At 37.1% G+C, this 26560-nt stretch overlaps 1 protein-coding gene across 2 annotated transcripts in view; it reads right to left on the reverse strand.

The window, feature by feature from the left end:
- The window catches only part of GPD2 (glycerol-3-phosphate dehydrogenase 2), a 163653-nt gene that overhangs the window by 27245 nt on the left and 109848 nt on the right, over window positions 1-26560 (reverse strand). For both annotated transcript variants that reach the window (XM_066279488.1, XM_066279487.1), the window contains exons 7-9: window positions 18989-19153; window positions 18014-18158; window positions 11318-11511 (exon numbers count right to left, since the gene is read on the reverse strand). In XM_066279488.1, coding sequence (XP_066135585.1) covers window positions 11318-11511; window positions 18014-18158; window positions 18989-19153 — 504 coding nt within the window. The remainder of the gene's footprint in view (window positions 1-11317; window positions 11512-18013; window positions 18159-18988; window positions 19154-26560) is intronic.

A 26560-nucleotide genomic window follows, 5' to 3' on the forward strand; every position in this document is an offset into this window, starting at 1 on the left:
TGAAAGAGGTGCCCCTTCCGGAAGTGTGGCAAGGGCGGATAAATGGCCTCAGGGGGCCGTATGCGGCCTGCAGGGCTGTAGTTTGGGGACCCCTGGACTAGATGGATGAGGTGGCTATTTACTGAGCAGGAAATACAAAAGGATAATGTTTGGAAACATCTGAAATTAGCCTGGCTTTTTAAAAAATCACTTATTTTAAATAAATTGGTTTGAGAGAAATGGTGGCGTGAGATACTCCCGATCTCTCCCCTTGAAATTTCAACAAATTCTATAACTATACACAGAGAAAAAAACCCAGATGAACCTGAAATATACACGCACCAGATAGACAAAGGTATGATTGTGCAAGAAGGCTGGCCAAAGACAGAATCTGCTCACAGAAGAAAAAAAAAATGACAGAGGATTGAGTCTCCTTCCTCACAGACCTGAGGGAGGGAGGCACTGCTGGCGCAGGCTTTGTCTCGGAGGCGGAGCCAGGAGAAGAGGAGAGTCTGGGGGAAGGAGCTGAGACAGGGGCTACGAACAAGAGTGAGGAGGAGGGCCGTTTCCCCGGCATCTGCTACACCCATGATTGCAGGCACTGTGCGATTGCAGGTGCTGGGCACACACAAGGCCTGTGGCGCACTCCCAAGTACTGCATGTGAATAGCTTGTGGAGATCAGCTCATGGGGCACTGGGGCGCACTTGATCTGCCCACCCAACCGGCAGAGTTGAACCTTGTGGCGCCAGATGCGCTTGGTCTAGGATCTGTGCCCCCTCAGCTCCGAAGCACAGGCACCAACTTGCCCTGCGAAGCTTAGCATGTGTGGGTGGGATGCCTCGCATCTGATATCTCTGCTGCAACTGCTCCTGAAGCTTGGCCACCGGCTTGTGTTACGCAGCTTCTGCCCTGCCCAGGACTGCTCTTTGAGTGCTTAGAGTGGTATCGGAGTGGGGACTAGACTATGTCACCCCAGCCTCCCAATCCCACACTGCTCCGCTTGCTTTGCCAACAGCGGTGGTGGCGGACCCCTATCAGCTGGGTCTCCAGGCTGCTCTCTTCTGTGATAGGCCAGGGTGCCCGGCACTTGATCCCTTGCTCTGTTGGGACATGGGGGAGGGCCCCAAAGGATTCCTGGTCGGCCATTGCTAGAGCCATAAAATTGCAAAGCCCCACAACAAGCCCCTCCTACCAACACTACAGCCCTGCCTGTATCATTAGGACAGGGATGCCTCAGCAGAGCTCCACCCAAGAATCTCACAGAGGCAAACCTTGTAGTATATAGCACCTCCTACCAGAAAAAGGAATGTCACCTCTCAAAACTGGAAAAATATATTTTTTTCTTTTTTCTCCTTTCTTTTTCTGCTTTTCCCCACTTTTTCTTCTTTCTTTTTTCTTCTCCTTTTCCCATGGGAACTTCATTATCCTTAGTTGTTACGTTTTATTCTTGATTTCTGCAAGGGTTTCATTTCTGACACTTTCTCTTCTTTTTTCCTCTCCTACCTTTACTCCTGACCTCTATCACCTTTTTTCTTCTTTTTCTTTTTCTTCTTTTCTCTTTTTTCCCTCCTCTCACCTGCATGTCATTTTTCATCAAATTATTATATTTTAGACCCATACTTCTTTTTGTGTCATTCTGCTTGTTTCTGACTTCATTTTTTGTTTTTTAATTTTTTCTCAGTTTCTGTTTTTTATTATCTGTAGTTTTTTTATACTCATCATTATTATAGAACTTTCATTATTTCACATATTTTTTTTCATTTTTTTAAAAATTATTTTTCAGTTAACTCTTGTCAGGGTTTTTGAACAATACCACTTGCAAATGCCATCAAGAATTAAGAAATAAAATATGGATATATAAGACATAGATGTAGCTCAGATAGATGATGAAAAATCTCCAGAATATAATCTCAATTACATGGAAGTCTTGGAGCTTAATGACAGAGAATTCAAAATTGAAGTTCTAAAAATAATCAACAAGATAGAAGAAAACACTGAAAAGCAATTTAGTGAGCTCAAAAAACAACTTAATGAACAAAAAGAGTACTTTCACCAAGGAAATTGAAACTATAAAAAAGAACCAAACAGAGATGAAAAACTCAATACACGAACTGAGAAATGAGGTAATAAGCTTAGCTAATAGAACAGGCCAGACAGAGGAGAGAAACAGTGACACTGAAGACAGGCAACTAGAGATACTACAGACAGAAGAGACTCACAAATTTAAAAATGAGAAAGCCCTACAAGAATTGTCTGACTCCATGAGAAAGAGCAATGAGAATAATGGGTATACAGTTGTACCTTGAGATACGAGCAGACCAACAAACAAATTTTTTTAAAGATATGAGCTGCAACTTGGTCTGTATTTTTGTTTTGAGATATGAGAGAAATACTGAGATATGAGTGGTGATTTGGGAAGCTGCCGCTAGTTGGCGCTTTGGTACATGGGTCCAGTATCAGCAGCACAACACCAATATCTCATTCTTTCTCACGTGTTACCCGCAGAATCAAGTCAAATCTCGTGTGCTGTACTCATTCTTGAATCATATTTGCATTTTTTACTAACCTTTTTTGTGCGCTATCATGGGTCCAAAGAAAGTGAGTGTAAAGGACAGTGGTGAGAAGAAAAAGAGAATGATGTTGATAGAAGTAAAGCAAGAAATAATAGAAAAACATGAGTGTGGTGTACGAGTGATTGAACTGGCAAGGCTGTACGACTGCAATACATCTACAATCTGTACCATCCTTAAACAAAAGGATGCCATCAAAAGCACAAATCCAGCAAAAGGAACTACAATTCTGTCCCAATTAAGGACAAATATCCATGAAAAAATGGAGAAGGTTCTGCTGGTGTGTATGAAAGAGAAAGAGCTGGCAGGAGATACAGTGATGGAGACTACAATATGCAAAAAGGCATATATTATTTATGGTGGTTTGAAGAAGAAAGAACCATCAACCTCAAAAGAGGCAGCAGAAGATACGTTTAAGGCAAGTCACGGCTGGTTTGAAAATTTCAAGAAGAGATCTGGCATCCACTCGCTGGTGAAGCTGCGAGTGTTGACATTAAGGCAGCTGAGTACATAGCACATTTTGCTGCACTTCTCACAAAGGAAGGCTACATCCCTCAACAAGTGTTCAACTGTGAGGAAACAGGATTGTTTTGAAAAAAAAATGCCTTGGAGGACTTTCATCACCACGGAGGAGAAGAAGCTGCCAGGCCATAAACCCATGAAGGACCCTCTGACCCTTGCCTTATGTGCAAATGCTAGCAGTGACTGTAAAGTAAAGCCACTGCTAGTGTATCATTCCGAAAATCCTCGAGCCTTTACAACTCACAAGATTCTTAAAGAAAAACTGCAGGTTATGTGGTGTATCAATGTTAGGGCATGGGTTACGTGGCAGTTTTTTATTGAATGGGTAAATCTCATCTTTGGTCCTGCAGTGAAGAAATATCTTCAAGAAAATAAACTCCCAATGAAAGCATTACTAATCCTTGAAAATGCTCCAGCTCACCCACCTGGTCTTGAAGATGACATTCTCGATGAGTTCAAATTCGTGAAAGTCCTCTCCCTCCCACCCAACACGACTTCAATCTTGCAACCTATGGATCAGCAGGTCATTTCCAACTTTAAAAAGCTTTACATAAAGCACCTGTTCTGCTGCTGCTTTGAGGTGACTGAGAATACAATTTTAACCCTTCCAGAGTTCTGGAAAGATCACTACAACATCGTGATATGTTTATGCATTATTGACTTGGTGTGGCAAGAGGTTACAAGAAGAACCTTGAACTCGGCATGGAAAAAGTTATGGCCTGATGTTGTTGCAGACAGAGACTTTGAAGGATTCGTACCAGAGACCAAGACCAAGGTAGAAGTGTTGGAGGAGATTGTGTCCCTCAAAAAGTCGATGGGTCTGGAGGTAGATAAGGGTAATGTAAACGAGCCTGTCGAGGAACATGAGGAAGAACTCTCAAATGAGGAGTTGAAGGAGCTACAGATGATGCAACACATGGAGCTTCTGCAAGAGATTAGTAGTGAGGAGGAGGTAGAGTCGAAGGAAGAGATTTTTACAAGTGAGATTAAAGACATACTGGCAATGTGGGAGAAGCTTTCAAGTTTCATTGAAAAGAAACACCCAGAAAAGGTTTCAACTGGTCATTCTTCAGCACTTTTTAATGACACTTGTCACATTTCCGTAACATTTTAAAAGGCAGGCAAAAGCACACCTCTTTAGATAGATTTTTATTCAAAAGTCCTGCAAGTGAAAGTGCTGGAAGTGCAGCCAAAAAGGCAAAAACAGGTGATGATTAAATGAAAAATATGTAATATTAAGCTTAGGTTAAGTTTAAAGTTAAGAAAGAGCATTTTTTTACAATTCAGTTTTTGTGGTTTCATTTTAAGTAAAGAAAATGCAGCTTTAGTTTACATTTAGTGTTAAGAAAGTGCAGTTTTAGCTTACATGTCTACAGTGCCTGCACACCTTACTCCCTCCCTCCTCCTCCACCATTCACCTCCGTTAGCTACACTCATCTGTCCCCAAGGTAAGAATACAGTACTAAATAACACTTTTTTCTTTTATTTCATATATTTTGTTATGTATTGGTAAAGTAAACATGTGTGTTTCTTAATTAAAAATATGTCTTTTCTCATAACTTAGGATGCGTTGGGGATGTTTCACAGTGCTGGAACGGATTAAATTTATTTCAGTTATTTTAACTGGGAGAAATTTGTTTGATATACGAGTTGACTGACTTACAAGCTTGGTTACAGAATGAATTAAACTCATATCTGTATTAGAAGAAGAAGAGAGGGAAAAAGGAATGGAGAACATATTGAAACAAATAATCAAGGGAACTTCCTAAGCCTATGTAGAGTTATAGCCTTGAATCCAAGAAGCAAATAGAATGCCGCATTATCAAAGAGACCTACTCCAAGGCACATTGTAATGAAATGATCACAAATTAATGACAAAGAAAGAATCCTCAGGGCTGCTAGGGAGAAGAAGAATATAATACATAAAGGAAAGCCCATTAGGTTATCATCAGATTTCTCAGCAGAAATTCTACAAGCCCAAAGAGAGTGGACCACAACATTTAAAGTACTGAAAGAGAGGAAGCACCTGCCAAGAATACTCTATCCATCAAAGCTATCCTTCAAATATGAAGGGGAAATGAAAACATTTACAGACATACAGAAGCTGGGGGAATTTATCACCAGAAAACCCCCACTACAGGAAATACTAAAGGGGGCTATCTGACCAGATACAAAAAACAAGACAAAACAAAATTACAAGAAAAATTTTAACAAAACCGCAACAAAAACAAGGATAATCTGTGACAACATGACATAAAAGGGGAGAGGATAAAGATCAGCAATAACAAAGGAGGATGGAGTACAGAAACACTCATTAGATAATGGACTCTAATAAATATGATAATTTTACTTTTAATAACCTAATGGTAACCACCCCTGAAAATGCAACTACTGAAACACATAGCTTAAAAAAAAAAAAAAAAAAAAAAAAAAGAAGAAGAAACAGAAGATAGAAGTATAGAATACCACCAGACAGGAATAAATGACAGAAAAACAAAAAAGAAGAACCAAACAAGACACAAAGCTATCAGAAAACAGTATATTACAATGACAATAGGAAATCCTCAAGTGTCAAAAATTATACTAAGTGTAAATGGATTGAACTCACCAATAAAGAGGCACAGAGTAGCAGATTGGATCAAGAAAGCAAAACCCAACAATATGCAGCCTTCAAGTTACAAAGATAAAACTAAATTCAATGTGAAATGTTGAAAAACAATTCTCCAAGTAAATAATATCCAAATAAAAGCAGATGTAGCCCTGGCCGGTTGGCTCAGCAGTAGAGCGTCGGCCTGGCGTGTGGGGGACCTGGGTTCAATTCCCAGCCAGGGCACATAGGAGAAGTGCCCATTTGCTTCTCCACCCCCCCTCCTTCCTCTCTGTCTCTCTCTTCCCCTCCTGCAGCCAAGGCTCCATTGGAGCAAAGATGGCCCGGGCGCTGGGGATGGCTCCTTGGTCTCTGCCCCAGGCGCTAGAGTGGCTCTGGTCGCAGCAGAGCGACGCCCCGGAGGGGCAGAGCATCACCCCCTGGTGGGCAAGAGCGTCGCCCCTGGTGGGCGTGCCGGGTGGATCCCGACGGGCGCATGCGGTAGTCTGTCTGACTGTCTCTCCCCATTTCCAGCTTCAGAAAAATACAAAAAAAAAAAAAGCAGGTGTAGCCATACTCATATCTGACAATGCTAACTACAAGACAACAAAGGTAACTAGAGACAAAGATGGACATTTCATAATGATAAAAGGGACATTGTATTAAGAAGATATAACACTTCTTAATATATATGCATTAAACCAGGGAGCACCAAAATGTATATGACATCTGCTAACTGATCCAAAAGTACAAACTGAAAAAAATATAATCATACTTGGAGACCTCAATACACAATTGATGGTTTTAGATCATTCATCCAAACAGAAAATCAATAAAGAAATACTGGCCTTAAATGAAACACTAGAACAAATGGATATAATAGACATCTACAGGACATTTCATCCCAAAACATCAGAGTATACATTTTTCTTCAGTGTACATGGCACATTCTCAAGAATAGACCATATGCTGTGCCACAAAACTAACATCAACAAATTCAGAAAGACTGAAATTATACCAAGCATATTCTATGACCATAAGGCTTTGAAACTAGAATTCAACTGCAAAAAAGAACTAAACAAACCCACAAAAATGTGAAAATTAAACAATATACTTCTAAAAAATGACTGGGTCAAAGAAGAAATAAAAAAAGAGATCAAAAGATATATACAGACAAATGAAAATGACAACATGACATATCAGAATCTCTAGGATGCAGCAAAAGCAGTAATAAAGAGGGAAGTTCATATCATTAAAGGCTTATATGAAAAAACAAGAGAAAACCCAATAAACAACCTAACATCACATCTTAAGGAACTAGAAAAAGAAGAAAAAAGGCAACCAAAAACTAGCAGAAAAAAGGAAACAAAAATTAGAGCAGAAATAAATGAAATAAAGAACAAAAAAACTATAAAAAAATAAATACAACAAAGAGCTGGTTCTTTGAAAAGACCAACAAAATTGACAAACCCTTGGTATTCACTAAGGAAAAAAGAGAAAGTACTCATATAAAAAAATCCAAAATGAAAGAGGAGAAATTACCACAGATATCATAGATATACAAAGGATTATTGTAGAATACTATGAAAAACTATATGCCACCAAATTCAACAATCTAGAAGAAATAGATAAACTCCTAGAACAATACAATCTTCCTAGACTGAATCACGAAGAAGTAGAAAGCCTAAATAGACAGATAAGCAGGGAGGAAACAGAAACAACTATCAAAATCTCACCAAAAATAAAAGTCCAGGGCCAGATGGCTATACTAGTAAATTCTACCAAACATTCAAATATTTGGTTCTTATCCTTCTCAAAGTCTTCCAAAAAATTGAAGAAGAAGCAATACTTCCAAACATATTTTATGAGGTCAACATAACCCTCATACCAAAATCTAGCAAGGACAACACACACGCACAGAAAAAACTCTACAGATCAATATCTCTAATGAATACAGAAGCAAAAATTCTAAACAAAATACTAGCAGATAAAATACAACAACACATTAAATAAGTAATTCATCTTGATCAAGTGGGATTCACCCCAGAAACACAAGGATGGTTCAACATACGTAAAACGATTAACATAATACACTGTATCAACAAAACAAAAAACAAAAACCATATGATCCTATAAATAGATGCAGAAAAGGCATTTGATAAAATACAACATCCTTTTATGTTTAAAACATTCAACAAAATGGGTATAGAAGGAAAATACTTCAACATATTAAAGGCTATTTACGACAAACCACCAGCTAACATCATATACTAAATCCCTGGTCAGCAAACTGCGGCTCACGAGCTACATGCAGCTCTTTGGCCCCTTGAGTGTGGCTCTTCCACAAAATAACATGTGCGGGTGCTACTTCAATAAGGAATGTACCTACCTATATAGTTTAAGTTTAAAAAATTTGGCTCTCAAAAGAAATTTCAATCGTTGTACTGTTGATATATGGCTCCGTTGACTAATGAGTTTGCTGACCACTGTACTAAATGGTAAAAAAATGAAAACCTTTCCTCTAAAATCAGGAACAAGACAAGGCTGACCACTCTTTCCACTCCTATTCAACATAGTGCTGGAAGTTCTAGCCAGAGTAATCAGACAAGAGAATAAAATAAAAGGCATTCATATTGGGAAAAAAGAACTAAAGGTTTCACTTTATGCAGATGATATATGATCCTGTATATAGAAAACCACCAAAGACTCCACAGAAGGGCTATTAGAAACAATAAACCAATACAGTAAGGTCACAGGGTACAAAATTAATATACAGAAGTCTATTGCTCTCTTATATGACAACAATGAAACTTCGGAAAAAGAACTAAAAAAAAATAATGCCTTTTACAGTTGCAACAAAATAATAAAATATCTAGGAATAAATATAACAAAGAATGTAAAGGACCTATATACTTAAAAACTACATAGCATTATTAAAGGAAATTGAAAAAGACACAATGAAATGGAAAAATATTCCTTCTTCATGTACAGAAAGAGTAAATATAGTTAAAATGGCCATATTACCCAAAGCGATATACAAATTTAATGCAATTTCCATCAAAATTCCAATGTCATTTTTTAAATAAATGGAACAAAAATCATCAGTTTTATATGAACCCAAGATAACCGCCGAATAACCAAAGTAAGGGGGAAAAAAAGCTGGGAAGATTACAATACCTGACTTCAAATTATACTACAGAGCAACAATAATCAAAACAGCAATGGTACTGACAAAAAAAATTAGACACACAGAATAGAGATCCCAGAAATAAAACCACATATATACGGTCAAATTACCTTTGATAGAGGAGCCAAAAACACATAATGGAGAAAAGAAAGCCTCTTCAATAAATGGTTCTGGAAAAATTGGAAAGCCACATGCAAAAGAATAAAATTTTACTACAGTCTATCTTCTTGCACAAAAATCAATTCAAAATGGATCAAAGACCTTAATATAAGGTCTGAAACAATAAATTACATAGAAGAAAACACAGGTACTAAAGTCATGGACCCTGGCAGAAGAGAACATTTTATGAATTTGACCACCAAAGGCAAAGGACGTAAAGACAAAAATAAGTAAATGGGACTACATCAAACCAAGAAGCTTCTGCACAGCAAAGAAACTGACAACAAAACAAACAGACAGCCAACTAAATGGGAGATAACATTTTCAAACAACAGCTCGGATAAGAGGCTAATATCCAAAATATATAAAGAACTCACAAAACTCAGCAACAAATAAGCAAGCAACCCAATAAAAAAATGGGAAGAGGACACGAACAGACACTTCTCCCAAGAAGAAATACAAATGGCCAATAGAAGTATAAAAAAATGCTCATCTTCACTAGCTATTAGAGAAATGCAAATCAAAACTACAATGAGATACCACCTCACACCTGTTAGATTAGATATTATCAACAAGACAGGTAATAACAAGTGTTGGAGAGGCTGCAGAGAAAAAGGAACCCTCATTCACTGTTGGTGAGAATGTAAAGTAGTACAACCACTATGGAAGAAAGTATGGTAGTTCCTCAAAAAATTAAGAATAGAACTACCTTATGACCCAGCAATCCCTGTACTGCGTATATACCCCCAAAACTTGAAAACATTGGTAGGTAAAAACACATGCACCCCCATGTTTATTGCAGCATTACTCACAGTGGCCCAGACATGGAAACAGCCAAAATACCCTTTAATAGAGGATTGGATAAAGATGTGGTACATATATACTATGGAATACTACTCAGCCATAAAAAATGATGACATAGTACCATTTATGACAACATATATGGACCTTGATAAGATTATACTGAGTGAAATAAGTAAATTAGAAAAAGCTAAGAACTGTATGATTCCATACATAGGTGGGACACAAAATTGAGACTCATGGACATAGTGCAGTGGTTACCAAGAGGAGGGGAAGGGAGAAAAGGAAAAGGCGTGGGGTGAGAGGGAGGGGCTTAAAGAGAAACAAAATGTAGCGTGATGGAAGATGATTTAACTTTGGGTGATGGGTATATGGCATGATTGTCCAAATGATGTGGAGATGTTTTCTCTGAACCTATGTGCTCTGGTTGACCAATGTCACCCTGTTAAATTTAATTGTCTAAAAAGAAGAATCACTTTGTATGTTCATTAAATAAAATGTTATGACATACAAGGTAAATGAAAATGTGTCCAGGTTACCATTGGAAAAAATTAAAATGTGCCTTTTCAATTTAAGCAAGCATACTTGCTCTTCTTAGTTAAATCCACTGTCAACATTCTACTTTCCACACAGTAGCAGCTCATTAAGCCTCTTAGAATTCACCTTTATACTCTTTTCTCTAATTATTTCCTATGAATATCCCATATCTGTAAATCAGATTTTGCCAACCTCTAGAAATCAAATCCCTCATCGGCAAACTGTGGCTTGCAAGCCACATGCAGCTGTTTGGCCCCTTGGGTGTGGCAATGCAAACATTTCATACTGCTTGTGAAGAGCATGTATGTTTAGAGTTCATAAATGGCACTCCAATTTTATCATTAAAAAATTATCAGAAGCCCCGGCCAGTTGGCACAGCAGTAGAGCATCGGACCAGTGTATAGAAGTCCCGGGTTCGATTCCCAGTCAGGGCACACAGCAGAAGGGCCCATCTGTTTCTCTACCCTTACCCCTCTCCTTCCTCTCTCTCTCTCTCTCTCTTCCCCTCCCACAGCCAAGGGTCCACTGGAGCAAAAATTGGCTTTTGGACGCTGAGGACAATTCCATGGTTCTGCCTCAGGCCTAGAACGGCTCCAGCCACAATGGAGCAATGCCCCAGATGGGCAGAGCATCGCCCCCTGGTGGGCATGCCGGGTGGATCCCAGTCGGGCTTATGTGGGAGTCTGTCTGACTGCCTACCCACTTCTAACTTTGGAAAAATAAAAATAAAAAAATTTTCAGAAAAGGCTTGTCTAAGTTTCATGTGGATGTAAAAAGTAGAAAGACAAAAAAGAACTTCTTCCCATTGTGTTATAATTTGGTCCTCACAAATCTTCTAAAAGAAATGGTGAACACGTAAGAATTAGAGCAGCCAGGTGTGACAGTGAGTCAGATTGGAGACATGGCAATTACCTAGAGAGAGCTGAAATGGATCAAGAGATAAAAGACAAAACTTAAATGAACGCATACATTACCTTCAACATCACCACTCAGGTAGTTACGCACTTCATTCAAAATAAAGTTGATATCTTCTTCCGAAGGGATAGGATGGTGTGTAACATCAGTTGGAGTGTCAGTAGTGCCAGCTATTGTCATCTTTTGCCAGGGCAAGAAGAAAATAACTCGCCCATCACTGGTTGCTGGATCAAGAAGTCCCATGTTCTCTGGGCTGAGGTTAAAAAAAATGTTTTTTATTTTTGAAATTAGCAAAAATTTAATCTTAATCCACAGTCTATTTTATTCACCAATTCTCATATAAACAAACAAGAACAATGTGAGCTATAATTTTTATTGTCACTAACCTAATCTAGAAATACCTTAAATTAAAAAAAAAACAATTTTGGTAACAAAAAGGAATGAAGCAAGTGTGATAATAATATTCCACAGCAGAACCAGCCCTCCTCATCTCAAAAATAGAAGGTTAATTATGAAAGTAGACTTTAACTTACAATTGTTTGGGTTTTTTATATTCCTTGGACCATTCACATCAGAGAATGTCAGTGAGATAAATGTCTATAATTTCTTTTATGATGGTCAATTAAGGATAGCTCTTCAACCTTTTTTCAAGTCTATGAAGAGTATTTCCTGGGACGTCTGACATTTGGCACGTCTGTTAGTAGAAGGTCTCAGGAGCACATGAGAAAAATGAAGGGGCTAACTTTCTAGAAACCAAAATGTAATCAAAAAGTTCTTTACTCCTTTGTGCCTAGATAAGCTTGTGCCACTTCACCCCATATGATATTTCTTACTTTATTTCAATTTTACAGAAATCTCAAAAAGTACATCCATAAGAAAAAAGCTCAGTTTCCTACTACTATCTAAATAACAGTATACTAGGATAAGGTCAAAAAACAAGAATGTAGTGAAAATCTTTAAACAGGCAGAAGACACTGGTGTATTTTACTATTAAATCAAGGTTCAAAGGATGCCTCTTCTGACATATTATATAAAATTTTCTAAAATATTAATCAAGAATTTTCACTAATATATACTTAATATTCTAAAACCAAATTATAAAACACACTTGAAAGAAGAGGCAAAAAAAAATTAACAAAACCAGTCCAATTGTGTTATTAAATCACTAGAAACTGATATTAATGTATTCACTAACCATTCTAAAAATTTGGAGAAGTTGTTAAAGGAGTGGGAGGAATCTGAAAGTATCACATTCAGATAGAACACTACACATCCCCAGATGGCCGTTTCAATTTGACTAATTTCTCAAAGCAAGCCAGTGGTAAAGATATTTACTATAAGTTATTTTTAGCTTCTATTAATGCAACTTCTGCAATAGGAAACACAATTCTGTTTGATTTAAATATATTTCAAGAAATCCCCCTTACACCCACAAACTTAAAAGGGCATTCAGTCAACATTTTACATTTCTCATTCCCTTAAAAAGATTTTAACTCAGATTGATGCATATATGTATACAAGGATTAGAGAGACTAACAACTGTTTAAGAGCAAGTCAAAAATAATTGTTTTTGAAAAGAAATCCAGTCAGCTTAGTTAATGCATTTTATTTATTTAATCCACAAGGAATAAATGTTGTGCCTATTCCTTCAAGTGTGTTTTATAATTTGGCTTTAGAATATTAAGTACATATTAGTAAAAATTCTTGATTCATATTTTAAAAGGTTTTATATAATACAGTATGTCTTTCTTTGCAAAACCTATCAGTTTCATGGAATGCCTGCCATGCCTAGGTAGCCACTGGAGAAAGAAATCATGTCTACAGACACTGGGAAGGCACAGGAGAGAGTGGGCCAGTTCTATTCAGCACGTGCAGAAAGCACAGAAGTATGTCATTCATTTAAACCCTCAGCTAAAAATTCATCTCTATTCAGGATTAAAGGAAATAATTTTATTTTATTTTTATATATTGAAAATTCTAAGTATAGAGTATTTTCAATTTCTGTATCATTATATATGTTTTTGTATTTGTCATAAAACTCTCTAAAAATCTTAAAAGAAACTAGTTACTTATGTGTTTGGTACGCACCTAATTTGATCCTGGGTTAATTAATATGCCCTTAGATTAAATCAGTTACTTTGGGATTCAAATGAACTAATTCCGAGTTCATGCTTTCAATTTGATAAATAGTACTATATTGAAACAAAAAGATAAATTCCATATTCCAACAAATTGTTTTTTGGTGTATCTTACATATGATCATTTTATGGACCAGCTACCATTTAATATGCCAAAATCACTCAATAAACCTAATTAACTTCAGCATAAAATTATAATATTTGGCAACTTAGACATGAAATGCTGTTAGAAAAGCACAACTACTGAATCCTTTAAAAATCTTTCAGTGCAATAAAAGCATTTTAAAGGGTGAAGGTGATGGTTACCAACACACGTAACTGGAACTTGTAAGGAATCAACTGCTTAAGTGAAGACATATGTGTCAAACATAACATTAACAAGCACAGAGGGAAGACAAAACTATTAATGTCTGGTATAAAAATTTAATAATCCATTTGGAAATACCTTTCATCAGCTCTAAATTACCTAATTCATACTCTCCCTTAGGGAAAAGTTTGTTTTCTTATAAAAAATTAATTCTGCAAGGTTACACTAAAGTTTGAAAATGGATAGCAACTATGGAGATGGTATATACAACAGAGTGAAGCCTAGGACTTTTTCAATATTTATGATTCACTTGATATCAGGAGCAAGAAAGTTTACTGCCAATTTGTTTTGTGCATAAGATTAAACATAATTAACAATTTTTTCATGCGGACCATTGCCTTCGTGAAGTACCTTTATTTAAACTGAAATCAATTTATTGTTAACTACTTAGCAATCAGTTGATAGAGCTAACACTGTGCACACATATTATAGAAAAAAACTGATCTCTTGTCAGTGGTAAAAAGCATGTGCAGGCTAGAAGGAGGAGATGATTTTCATGCATTTCAGTCATTTGGTGTATTGTTACTGCTTTTGTAAGAGCATAGCCACAACTCAGATGAAAATTCAGTTTTGTTCTTAAACTAGAGTACCTTTAAAAATAAGTGATTTCTATGTGTTGGGTTTCCTAAAATTAAAATCATAATTTTTTAAAAAGTTGTTACCATGGCACAAGAGAACTCTACCTATGGAATGCTAGGGTCATAACCAGCTTAATAAATGGCCATGAAGATACTCTAAAAACAGCCCAACAAGATATACACAACGATCCTGGCTCTTCATTTAGCAGCCTACCTGCAACAAGTCAGTAGCTACCGAACTCACTGCATTTCCAAACTGAGCAAGTTCTAGTTGAAATGTTAGGTCTTAAGTTATTATCAGGCAGTTTATAAGGCAGCCCCAGATGGTCTAACTCTCCCTGAGGACCTTGTTAAAGCCATGAGTTATAAGTGCCGAGTATGACTGACTGATGAACCCAGAGAGACATTTCAGCCTGAGATCTCTTCATCCCACTCAAGAGAATGACTTGAGATGGAGAGCAAAAGTTTCCTCTGGGATGTCAGAACTACAACTGCTCAAGATCCGTGCCAAAAGAGGGAGTAAATCCTTAATCCAAGTTGAACTCCCAAACTAGTTGCAACAGAGCCGGAACAGGAACTGGGCTGCCGACCACTCCTCCATGTTGCAGCAGGCTGCGTAGACCTTGCGGTTCAATGCGCTAACTAAAACATGGGGATATTCATTTCTCCTCAAGTAGAATGAGATCACTTACATCATCTTAGTCTGACACAGGCCCAGCTGTGACTAACACTTTCATGATTTATGGTTAGGGGACCACAGCTAATGCCAAGTTTTGACGATAAAGAAAGGCATTCTGTTTTGAAAACATTACATCCAGGTGGTATATATTTATATTTCTTTAAAAACACCTACCTATTATTAGCGTATTATAACGCATAGTGCAGGACAATAGTATGTGTAGCATGACCTCGTTCATGTAAAAACTTTAAACAGATATACATCTGCGCAACATAAACATCAATTTTCTAAAAGGAATCACAAGGAAGTGCCGCTGATTGCCAGAGAATAACCGAAGTGGGGAGAGTGAGGGGTGGGCATGAGGAGGAAGAGAGCCTTTCCCTTTTCATTTGGTATCTTCCTATTTTTTCTACAGTGATTACTTTTATTTACTTTTGCCTATTATGGGAGTTACCTTAGTAAAATAGAGAATCATATTTTGTGTTCCTGTTTTAATTTCTGTATATTTAAACATTCCCTCAAAGGAGATACACTAAAATTTCAACTAAAGAAAAAAAAAGCAATACTCTCAATTTGGGCAAGTTAACAACAAAAAAAGTTAGGAGAATTCATTCAAAAATATTGACTGATCACTATTATGTGTCAGACATTGTACCAGGAGCTGAGGATATAGTAGTAAACAAAACAGATCAAAGTCATCAAAGGACCATTGTCAAAATATATACAAATGAAGTACTATCATAAGATAAGGAGCCAGAAGCTGAAAGAAGCAGATTGCCCAGGCCAAGCAGCAAGAAGTAGTGACAGAGAAACCCAGGAGATCCTACACCAAGTTATTACCTTCAAACTTACTCTCCATACTATCACCTGCCTATGCTCATTTTAAATCTTATCCCAAACAATGTCACTATTAAGTGGCAGAAGTGACACAAGGGATAATTAACTGTCCTCAGAAGTAATGCCACAGTAGTAAAAAAAATACAAAATATAACACATAAGAAAATATATGTTGCATCTGGTAAGATCTAAACAAATATAAGGATTATGATTACATATATGGCTATAGTTTTATTGTATTTTTACGAAGTATTAAAAAACAACTCTCCCCCCCCCAAAAAAAAAGGTATAAACTAGGTGGCCTTGCATATTTTTAATATAATACAAAATAAATGTATATATTTGTGTCTGGAACTATTGTTAAAAACCTATCTATATACAAAAAACATATATTGATGTCTCTCCTTTTCATTTGAACTAAACTTGTGATTAGCAGTTTTTAAAATTCTATTAAGTGCTACTGTATAAATTTTTATTATTAACACTGGAAGCACCTTATTTTCTTTGGTCCTAAATGAAAATGCTAATATCAACCAATTATATGTAGACATTTAGAAAACATTGGAAGTCAGTGGATAAGCAATTCTTATTAATATTTCTCTGATAAGATGTAATATTTTTCCCAGAAGTATATTTGATACAAATTAGGTGTATCTTGTACTCTGCTCAGAAATATTCACTTTTTGGAAAACTAATAATTAATAAGGCATCATTATCACATAGCAGGACAGCATTCTAAAAGAATGCAGATATTTAAACAAAATATCATAGATCTGCACATACATTTTACCAAATATTTAAAAATTTATAGATCCTTTATGGGAAATTATAAAAAATATGGAAGAGATGCCTCTCACTCTAAACACACAACCTAAAAATCATCACCTTTAATCCAAAATAATATTACCTAGAGGTAATTATTTAAATGTTTAACATAGTTCCTTTTAGTCTTTTCTTTATATACTTATATAATATTTAGATCATACTGCACATAAATCTTGTGTCCTCCATTGTAAATTAACATTGTTTTGATTGTTTGGATCATTAGTCTTTCCTAGGACATTAAAATGATAAATAATTTTAATTTAAATAATTTTTAACTTAAAATAATTTAAAAATAAATAATTTTAATTGCTACATAATATTCTTTTATTCAGTTATACCATACTTATTTTCCTAAGGTTAGGAACCAAACTGGTTTCTAATATTTTTCAGTTACAAATAATAAAATAAGGACTATCTTAAACATAAATCCTAATTTCATACATAATTACTGGTTTGCCTACTTGATTTACTGCATATGAAAATAAAAATAGTATGCAAGTTCCATACTGTGAGCAAGATCACATAAATTTTTTTCCACAGATGTCTTGAAATGCAGATTAGGGATAATTGTTAATTTCTTAGCAGAACCATATAAATTTTTTTGGTCAGTTTATTAAAAATTTCAAACATATACAAAAGGAGAGAATATTTTAATGTGCCCTTCACCCAACTTAAACTGTTTTCAATTAAAAGATATTCTTATTACATCTCTATCCCTATCCATTTCTCTAGTTCTGATTATCTTTGTTACTATGATAAGTTAGAAAATAAGTCTGATTTTAACTTGCTGTGATATTTTTCAAAATATATTTCAGAAGTTATAAACATAAAAATACCTGAGTGTTCCTTATTTTAAAATTCTTCATAGGCAAATCTGGGTGTTTTATAAAATTAACTTTTTAATTTTTCAATTAAAATGTCCTTTATGCAAAATTTATTTTTAATGTTCTACCGAAAATTAAAATTCAAAAACACTACAGCTTAATATCTGAAAATGAGAACACTAGAGATAAAGTACAAAAATGGATTCCAAATCATTAATTCCTATAAAGGAGTATGGCCATAAAAAGCTAAGAAATTGTACTTTGTGTTTTGGATGAGTTCCATTACTGATTTCTCTCTCTCTCACTCTCTCTCTCTCTCTCTCTCTTTTAGTTTATTTTTAAATTATAGTTGACATACAATATTTTATTAGTTTTCAGCATATAACATAGTGATTAGACATATGTCTTCTCATCTATTATTAAGAAAGGTAAGCTAAAAGAATAAATATGGCCGATTTCTGTGACCCTCAGTCTCTGGTGACAATCCCCGAGTCAGAATACAGTTACCTGTAATAACCAGGCATCACAATGTGGACACCGGCACTCGGCTGGCAGATAGCTGTGGCGTTCTTATCATCCATTTTACGCACAGTGTCTGTGAAAGGTCCCGTGGCATTGATAACACACTTGGCTCTCACATCAAATTCCTGCCCTGTGAAAGAAAGCAGCATCAATCACACACCCCATTTGTTTCTCTGTTCACTGATGCCTTGGATTATTAATTCATCTATTAACTTAACCTATGGCGAAGTATATTGTATGCCACACTAAGTGACATGAGCCGCCAGAGTTATTGAAAAGCCACACAAAAGCCTTGCACCTGAGTATATTTTCCAAAACCAAGTGGGGAATGGGGAAGCAAGCCACTTTTTCATTTCAGGCCTGTTATTTTTCAAAATGCTCAGCCTCAAAGTGCCAAATATGAAGAAAGGGGGATGTGTAAATAAGCTGCTTTCTTTTTAAAACTCAAATGTGTAAACAGAGTTGCTGTGAGACCGTACATTTCACATTGCTGGTTTTGTTCAAGGAAATGATGCGATTTTGAAACTGTGCATACGTGGCCATAGATTCAGGATAAGCATGAAATCTAACCAAAGTTAAGTGATTGACTTTAATGATGCATAAATGTACTGCTTATGTACCTAAATGATACTTTGAAACTTGGCACATTTATTTCATTGTATTAAAAACATGTTTCTGTAAAGAAAACAAAATGCATTTATAGCTGTGGGAATTTTGTGGGCACTTATTATTATGATATTATCATCAGTATTATTATTTAACACAAAGGGGAAAACTGCTAGGTCCCACAAGAGAAAATTTTCATGTTAAACCAGTCATGGTTGACAATAAGGAATATAATTAAGATGACTCTGAAATGTGGCTTAAGTAAAAGAGACGTGACAGAAAAATTATAATTCAATCATTACACAGAAAAGGCAAGACGCTAGGAAACAGCCTCCTGCCGGCGCCGTGGCATACCTGTGAGCACGTCCCTGCAGCGCGCGCCGCTCACGCACTCTTTCCCTGTCTGGGGGTCTGTCTTCTTCAGCAAGCTCAGGACCTCCAGGTAATTGGCCGTGGCAGCGCCATACCTGGCAGCAGTGAGAGCAATGGCGAGGTTCATCCGTGCGTCGTTGTGCTGTCCTGCAGCAGGGGAAGACCAGAGGAGGGACAGGAGTCACCTCGAGCCACAGGCTGGTGGTACAGAAGTGTGTCACAACAGATATGTCACATCTGTCCCTGTCACCCGGAATATACATGATGGCTGGTCAGCTCCGGAAGGCATGATTTAAAAATACATGGTCATTCTCAGGCATTTACCTGCCACTTCAGCCAGTGCCTTTAATACTACAAAAAGGGTGAAAATATCCCTTTGCTACAGAGCTCATATCAATTATCTGAAAGTTAAGCAATCAGTAATTATTCTTTCAGCTTGGGAACATATGTATATGTCAGACTTCTCCTAATACAGACAACCCATATGTACGAAAGTAAAGCAATTCAAAACTTCAGAATATTTGACACCCCAACTGGTGTTGATTAACAATTTTTATGAGTATGTGCTCCATCTAATATTCAAAATCAAGAGCTTAATCTTCCATAAAGAATATCTCCGTGTTCTTCTATAAAAGGATTTTTCTTGGTTTGAATTTTGATCAGAGCTCCTTAACATGTAACATTTTTTTTAATCGCACATAAAAGGTAAGAAATTAAGCAGGGCAAAATTTAATTACAGAACAATTCCTACCTGTATTGTTAAAGATTTATTGCTGAAAAAATCCTAGTTAAAGAAAACTAAGGGGGAGGAGAAAGGGGGAAAGATGATTAATCACTTTAAAATACTGGCATCACTAGAGACTTTTTCTATTTATTATTGCCAGTGGAGTTAACGCTGACCAGGAAGAATTACTCTACATTGCAGGGGCCAGATTCTCTGTGCCCTGAATAATTAATTACTTGGGGCTAGATGTATTGAAGCAGGGTTCAAATTCCTACACATTGGGATCAGTTCTATCAAGATAATACTGATAAAGGGATGAATTTGTAATGAATATTGTTGTTGATTTATGTTGCCAGCATACCAAACATTTAGTATAAATGGTTTATGTAAAGTTTCTTCCTTGTGATTCAGTCTGTGCAGGGCCAGAAGCACAACACAGGTAATCTGTTCCAGCTAAAAGGGCAAAGTTATAAAGAGGGAATCAATGACTGGAGATGCTGCTGCCCCTCCCCACAAACATCTTATTCTAAAACCACTGGACTAATACAATCAGCCAAGAACCTTTCCCTCAAAATTAAATCCTCCATCAAGTGAAGAACACACACTAAACCTCAACATGCAGAATGAAAAGTAATTGTAGCTTAAATTTAATAGAAAGAAAGTAGAAGGGGAAATAAGGCAACAGCAGCAGCAGCAGAATCTGAGCTAGAAGTAGGAGGGGTAACATTTATATCCATTTCAACTTAGAGTGATCCTAAAGTTGCTATTAAAACAGTCAGTAGGTATATTTAAAGTTAAGTTTAAGAAACCAACTTTTATTAATATAGGGCTCTTTACTTAAAACTAAAATATGCTCCACAAAGTGAAATACATACAAAGAGCCCCAAAGAAATTAAATAAAAATTCCACTATAGATCTTCTATTTACAGAGATGACACATCTATAAACTAAAGAGAGTACCCATTCCATACAGTCTTTCTAGTCGATTTACGCACATAACAATGAAATACCCTATGGGTAATTTTAAAAATTCAGGACCTTTGTATGGTAAGGAAACTCTCATCTATCCAGGTGTGCCTAGATTTACACAGAGTGCAAGTCTCTGGAAAGTCATGTGTAAATCAACTATTTTAAATCCTACATAAAGTCAAAGGAATCAGGCAGAAATCCCACTTACTAAATGACAGATTTCTTTGTAAAATTGCATATATATATATATTACATAATCACCTGGTAATAAAACTTTAAGTTCTGAAAATACAAAATCTTTCTTTTAATACCTTTTAAAATATAAAATCTCACTGGAGCAGTACTGGTATATATATTTCCTCATGCTCTCTGGCTTCTATACTTAAAAAATAAAGCCTCTCTAATTAGCTTCCAATCCCCAATATTTTTGAGGGTAAACAAGATCAACTCAGTTAAAACGTAAGGTGGAAAGGAGTTCTTTTGGTCCTTACTTTCCACACCTGCCCTGATACCAGCAGCACCAGCCTTGACTCAATCAGGTATGTTGCTTATTTATGAAGGGCCTTCATGGTATGATCCTTACCCATCCCAGTTCTACTGCCATTTTTCTCACTATCTAGGACTGTGAAATTACTTGCTACTCCCTGGACATCTGTGTTATTTCACACCTTGTTGCCTTTGCCCACACTCATTTTTCTGGTTGGAATACCATTGTGGAAGCTCTGGACAATTCCTATTCATCTCTCATCATCCAGTTCAAACATCTCCCCATAAAGTCTCCCCTTATCTGTGTTCCTCCAAGGCAAAGGTTTTCGTTCCTTCTTCTGAGTTAACATTATATATTGTACATGATATGTGTGTGTATGTGTGTGTGTGTGTGTGTGTGTATTATAGTTTTCTGAATACCACATTCATCCATGTATCTATCAGCTTAAAAAAATAATAAAACTTGGGCCTCAGCAGGTGGTGGCACAGTGAATAGAGCATTGACCTGGGATGCTGAGGACCCAGGTTCAAAACCCTGAGGTCACTGGCTTGAGCACAGCATCATCCGGCTTGAGTACAGGGATCATAGACATGACTCCGTGGTCTCTGGCTTGAGCCCAGAGGCCACTGGCCAGAAGTCCAAGATCACTGGTTTGAGCAAAGGGTCACTAGCTCAGCTGGAGTCCCACCCACCCTGTTCAAGGCATGTATGAGAAGCAATCAATTAACAACTAAAAGTGCCACAACTATGAACTGATGCTTCTCGTATCTCTCCCTACCTGTCTGTCTGTCTCTCTCTCTTGCTAAAAATAAGAAGAATAAGCCTTGGTTAGGAGTCAGGCACTGTGACAAATGCAGGGAACACAATGGGGAGAATCATACTGGTGATCTCCAGCCTCACAGAACTTGCGTCCCCTTGAAATTACTGTATGATGTGCCATGTCTTCTCGTCCCAGTCAGAGGAAGTCAAGCAGCTTTACTTGTTCATGCCAAGCACAGAATAGGTATCCATTAAGTGTTAAGTGTGGCCAATATACACAAATAAATAAAATTATTTAAGTCTTAGATATATAGTCTTAATTTTTTCATAGTGTTATCTAAATAAATTTTATAAAACTGTATAGTCTATATAAATTTACAGTCCTATCTCTAACTATGGAATGCAGTGCTTTGTCTGGTGTTAAAGAAAGTTCAGACATCAATAAGTTGGTTGCAAGAAATATAAGGGGAGCAGAGAACCCCAAAAAGGTATTAAATCTGAACTTAAACCCAAAGTAGCCCTTATACTGAAGTTGAATAAGTGGGATGAAATGAGAAATAAATATGTATGATTCCCTCAAGACTTACCCAACAAGTTTCCCTTGGTCTGCAAGGGAAAGCTAACACAGTCATTATAAGCTCCTAGAAACTGGTAAGTAAGTGGATTTTCCTCTGGGCCCAGTTCATACCTCCACGCAGAAGTTCCCTTCTTTGCAGACATACAGCATAATTAATTCACCTCCCTGGATTCATGGCAGACCTCCTTGCCTATCCACATTAAATTCACCCTTTACCTGAGGCACCCAGATGCTTGCAGCGCCTGCTGCCTGGGAAAAGTGGTATATTTTCACTCTTCTTAACTAAATTCTCCCTAGCCCCCTTTCCTGACATTTTGCAAGGTATCTGTATGCCTCCTGTAATTTCATTTCTGGAGAAAAAAATTTCTGACAACACTGCATGTCATTGAAATGCGATACAATAATCTCAACTCCCCCACCCAATTGATCTGCTTATTAAGTTTGGATTTTCAAATCTGTTTCCTGAGAGCCAGGCAACATGACAGTACTCACTAATCAGTGAATAGCTTAACATTGGCACATACACAAGGACCCAGATGGGGACTGTGGAAAATCTGTTTCCTACTCTTCTCCTTTTGTACTTGAAATCTTACATATGTGCACATTCTGAACTTACAACTCGTATGAGAGGAAGCACAGAAGAGGTGGAACTATAACTGTTTTCCCTTGTTTAGAAAAACAAAATGTTAAATCAACCCACTGAACAGAATGTAGGTCAGTGGTGGTAGAGAAGTAGTCTGCCTTAATCCTCAGTGGCCTCACACACAGGATAATGAAAGATATTTTGAGTGAAAAATATTGTAAGATATAGTCATAGGATAGGCTTCAAATATAAATATTTTGGAGACATAGCAATATTGCTCTCCTCAGAGGGTTTCAAAGTTTGGCAGCTAAGTTAACATGCAAAACAGCTGAAAAAAAAAAAAGAGAGAAGTAATCACTGAATGTGTAAACAGTATGAAGAATGAATAAATATGAAAATCCCTAGGTAACAAATTACCTGGCATTTTTCTGGTCCTTCAGATCTAAAATTCCATGACGCAGTGAAATTCTACATATAATCTTCTTTTAATACAGTGTACCATAAAATGGCCATTTACAGTGCACAGACCTATCTATGTGGACCCAGGAATTTGTACAGAGAGTCTAATTGCTAGAAAAAATAGTTCTTGATTAAAAAAAAGAAAGAAAACAAAAAAATCTGTAAATTCATTGTCAATTAAAGTGACCTCAGTTGAAATGTTGAGAATATTTCTTTTCATCTCCCTGTGCCCTGACCCTCCTTCTAGAAGAGGGGAAAATGCTTGAAATAAAGACTACTTCCCTAAAGATTTAATCCCATTTCTGACAAAATGCACAGGGCATGCTTCATTGTCTCAGACTGACAGTGTCACAGTGACCTCTCAGGCAGCTTCTCCTTAACAGTCAGGCAAAGATAATTCAGAGGCTAATAACCTACCAAGCTCAAGCTGGTTTAATATAATCATTGTATTTAAAATATCCCTAGCTAATGGGAAGAGTGCAGATAAAGGCAGAGTAAAAAAAGTGTGTGTGTGTATGTTTGTGTGCATGTGTAAGGAAATTACTATATTCTGGTTTAAGTAAATATGATGAATAAACTTCAAAAGGGAAATTAAAATAGAGACCATACTTTTCATGGTAAATTGTGACAACAATGCATTTCCCAAAGTAAATTATTTGTAAAAGTGATTACTTGTGCAGGTAGTGGAAGGAATCAGGGAGACACATGAAACAGCTTAGGAAGAATACACCTTACAAAATATATTGGTGACTGGCTCTGGACTTGGAATGACTGCATCACAAGTTTTGGGTAATTCTCTGGGCTTCAGTGTCCTATAAAAGGAAAGAAGTTGGGTGGCATCTCTGAAATTATACAATGAAGGCAATGGCTCCGATCTTCAATATCTAGCTACTACCCTTTCTAACCTCTCAACTTTTTCTTCTGGTTTCTCTGACTTTGGCTCAATATATCTAAAAAGAGAATGGGCAATTGTATGGCCAGTAGCCGCGGCCAGCATCACAGCTGCCTGGCCCATGCAGGTTCAAATTAGATTCGAACAGATGGTAATAAAACAATGGAGCCAAGAATTGGTGGGCCATTACCTTTAATCCTAGCTTGCACCCGGCGGGCAAGTAAAAACATACACTGGGCTCCAAAATCCACTCATTCAGTGCTCACAAAGCTACTGACTTATCCAAGTTTCCTAGAATTAAAGGTTTCTAGCTCACCAGCCTTATTCACCTGTTTCCCATCTCCTTCTCTCTGAACAAACTCTGTACAAACTGGCTTCTTCTCCCTCAGCACTCCATCATCTTGGCTGCTTCTCCTGGCCTCCTTCAAGTGGTCTCTCTCTGCTCTTCTTTCTGCTCTCTCCTCTAATGCTAATCTCTCAGGAACCAGAGAGAACAAGCTCCCAGTCTGCCCCCATTTATAGTGTAGAAATTCAAGCCTTTAATCCAATATACAAACAAGGAAGTCTCTGATACAGTCACTTATCTGAGGCATAATGGGATTCCTCATGAGAGTGCACCACCCCACATCAAAAAGGGTGGGAAAGGCTTAGTCCTAAAACCAAGCCTCAGGCTACAAGGATCCTGCCTGCCCACAGCCCCCGCCCCCAACACATATTAATATAATCACGTCCATCCCAAGCAGGAAGGGCAACTAATATCATCACCTGGGAGATGGGTTTACACGTGGGCAGTGCCATCTTTAACAAAGTGAGCATAATATATTTTATCTGTCCAACAGCAATAAATAAAACCAAAAGACTGGTGCTTTATAAAGTATATAAGAAGGTAAGATCAGAAATCATGCTCTTACAAGAGATCCATAGTTAGAATGAAATTGTGATTTGATTGACCTTTTGGGCGCCCTCGTGTTACAACAGTCTCAACATAAGATGTTTCAAGTTTATGACACTCACTCCCAAAAAAACGTTAAAAAATTGAGATGTGTTTTGGGTCATGCCGTTAGCGTTGTATTTATGGACTATGTTGTACTTACAGACTAGCCTGGAACAATTCTTTAAGAAGGTAGAGAGGCCTGCAATAGATCCTGTACCCTCTATATCAGCTGCTTCTCAAGATGAAACACCTGTAGCACAGGCAGAATCATCTCCAGCGTTTCCTGCATGTTCCTTAGGAATCCTGAGTCACCTGATCCAGTATCTCCAGCACCTTCGGCAGGTTCTCCTGCCTCTCCAGCTTCCTCCTCCCAATAGGCCTCTCTCTTCCACCTTGCAATGTAATGTCCCTTCCAGCCAACCACAGGCATAAAGATAAGAAAAAAATTTTTACACTCATTTTTTGCCCTTTTTTCTGTTACTACAGTACAGTGTATAGTACATTTATGTCCTTTTTCCGTGGCTTAGTTGTGTTTTTATGTTCTAGATTATGATTTCATAACTATGTTAGGATAGGTAAGTGACTTAGATCACTGTTGTAGGAGTGGAACTGTGTCGTAACCTGAGGACCCCTGTATTGCCAAAAGTGGCCCAATCCCTCACCCTCCTTGTAGTCATGCCCTTTGCCATGTATCTTCACAGCGTCCTCTCCCAATATGACGTTGGACTCAGTTATGTGAACTTGTTTTGGTCAATAGACTGTTAGTAGATGTTAGAGGGAAAAAAAAGGAGGTTCTTCAAATGCCATTAAAAGGACATCCCCAGGCCAGCCAGCCAGTACTAGGAGGACAGTGAGAGGTATGTGGCAAGCTGCTCCAGTCATTCATTCTGGCAAGGCCATTGAACATCAGCTGACAGACAAGAGTGCTCATTCAGCAGAGAGAAGGAGACTCCCTGAGCCAACCCCAAACAAGATCAGAACTTGACCACTCTAATGCATTAGCACTAAATCTTAATTATTTTTATGCTACTGAGGTTCAGTGGAATTGTGGCAATAGGTAACTTACATGATCAATGTAACCAATTTTCTAACAAAGTTAGTCCCAACTGAAAAACTGGTTCTATCTTCAAAAGTGTATTCTAAGATGGCTATTTAGAACACAATTCATTA

The sequence above is a fragment of the Saccopteryx bilineata genome, chromosome 5 (genome assembly GCF_036850765.1).
Source record: "Saccopteryx bilineata isolate mSacBil1 chromosome 5, mSacBil1_pri_phased_curated, whole genome shotgun sequence".
Classification (NCBI taxonomy): domain Eukaryota; kingdom Metazoa; phylum Chordata; class Mammalia; order Chiroptera; family Emballonuridae; genus Saccopteryx; species Saccopteryx bilineata.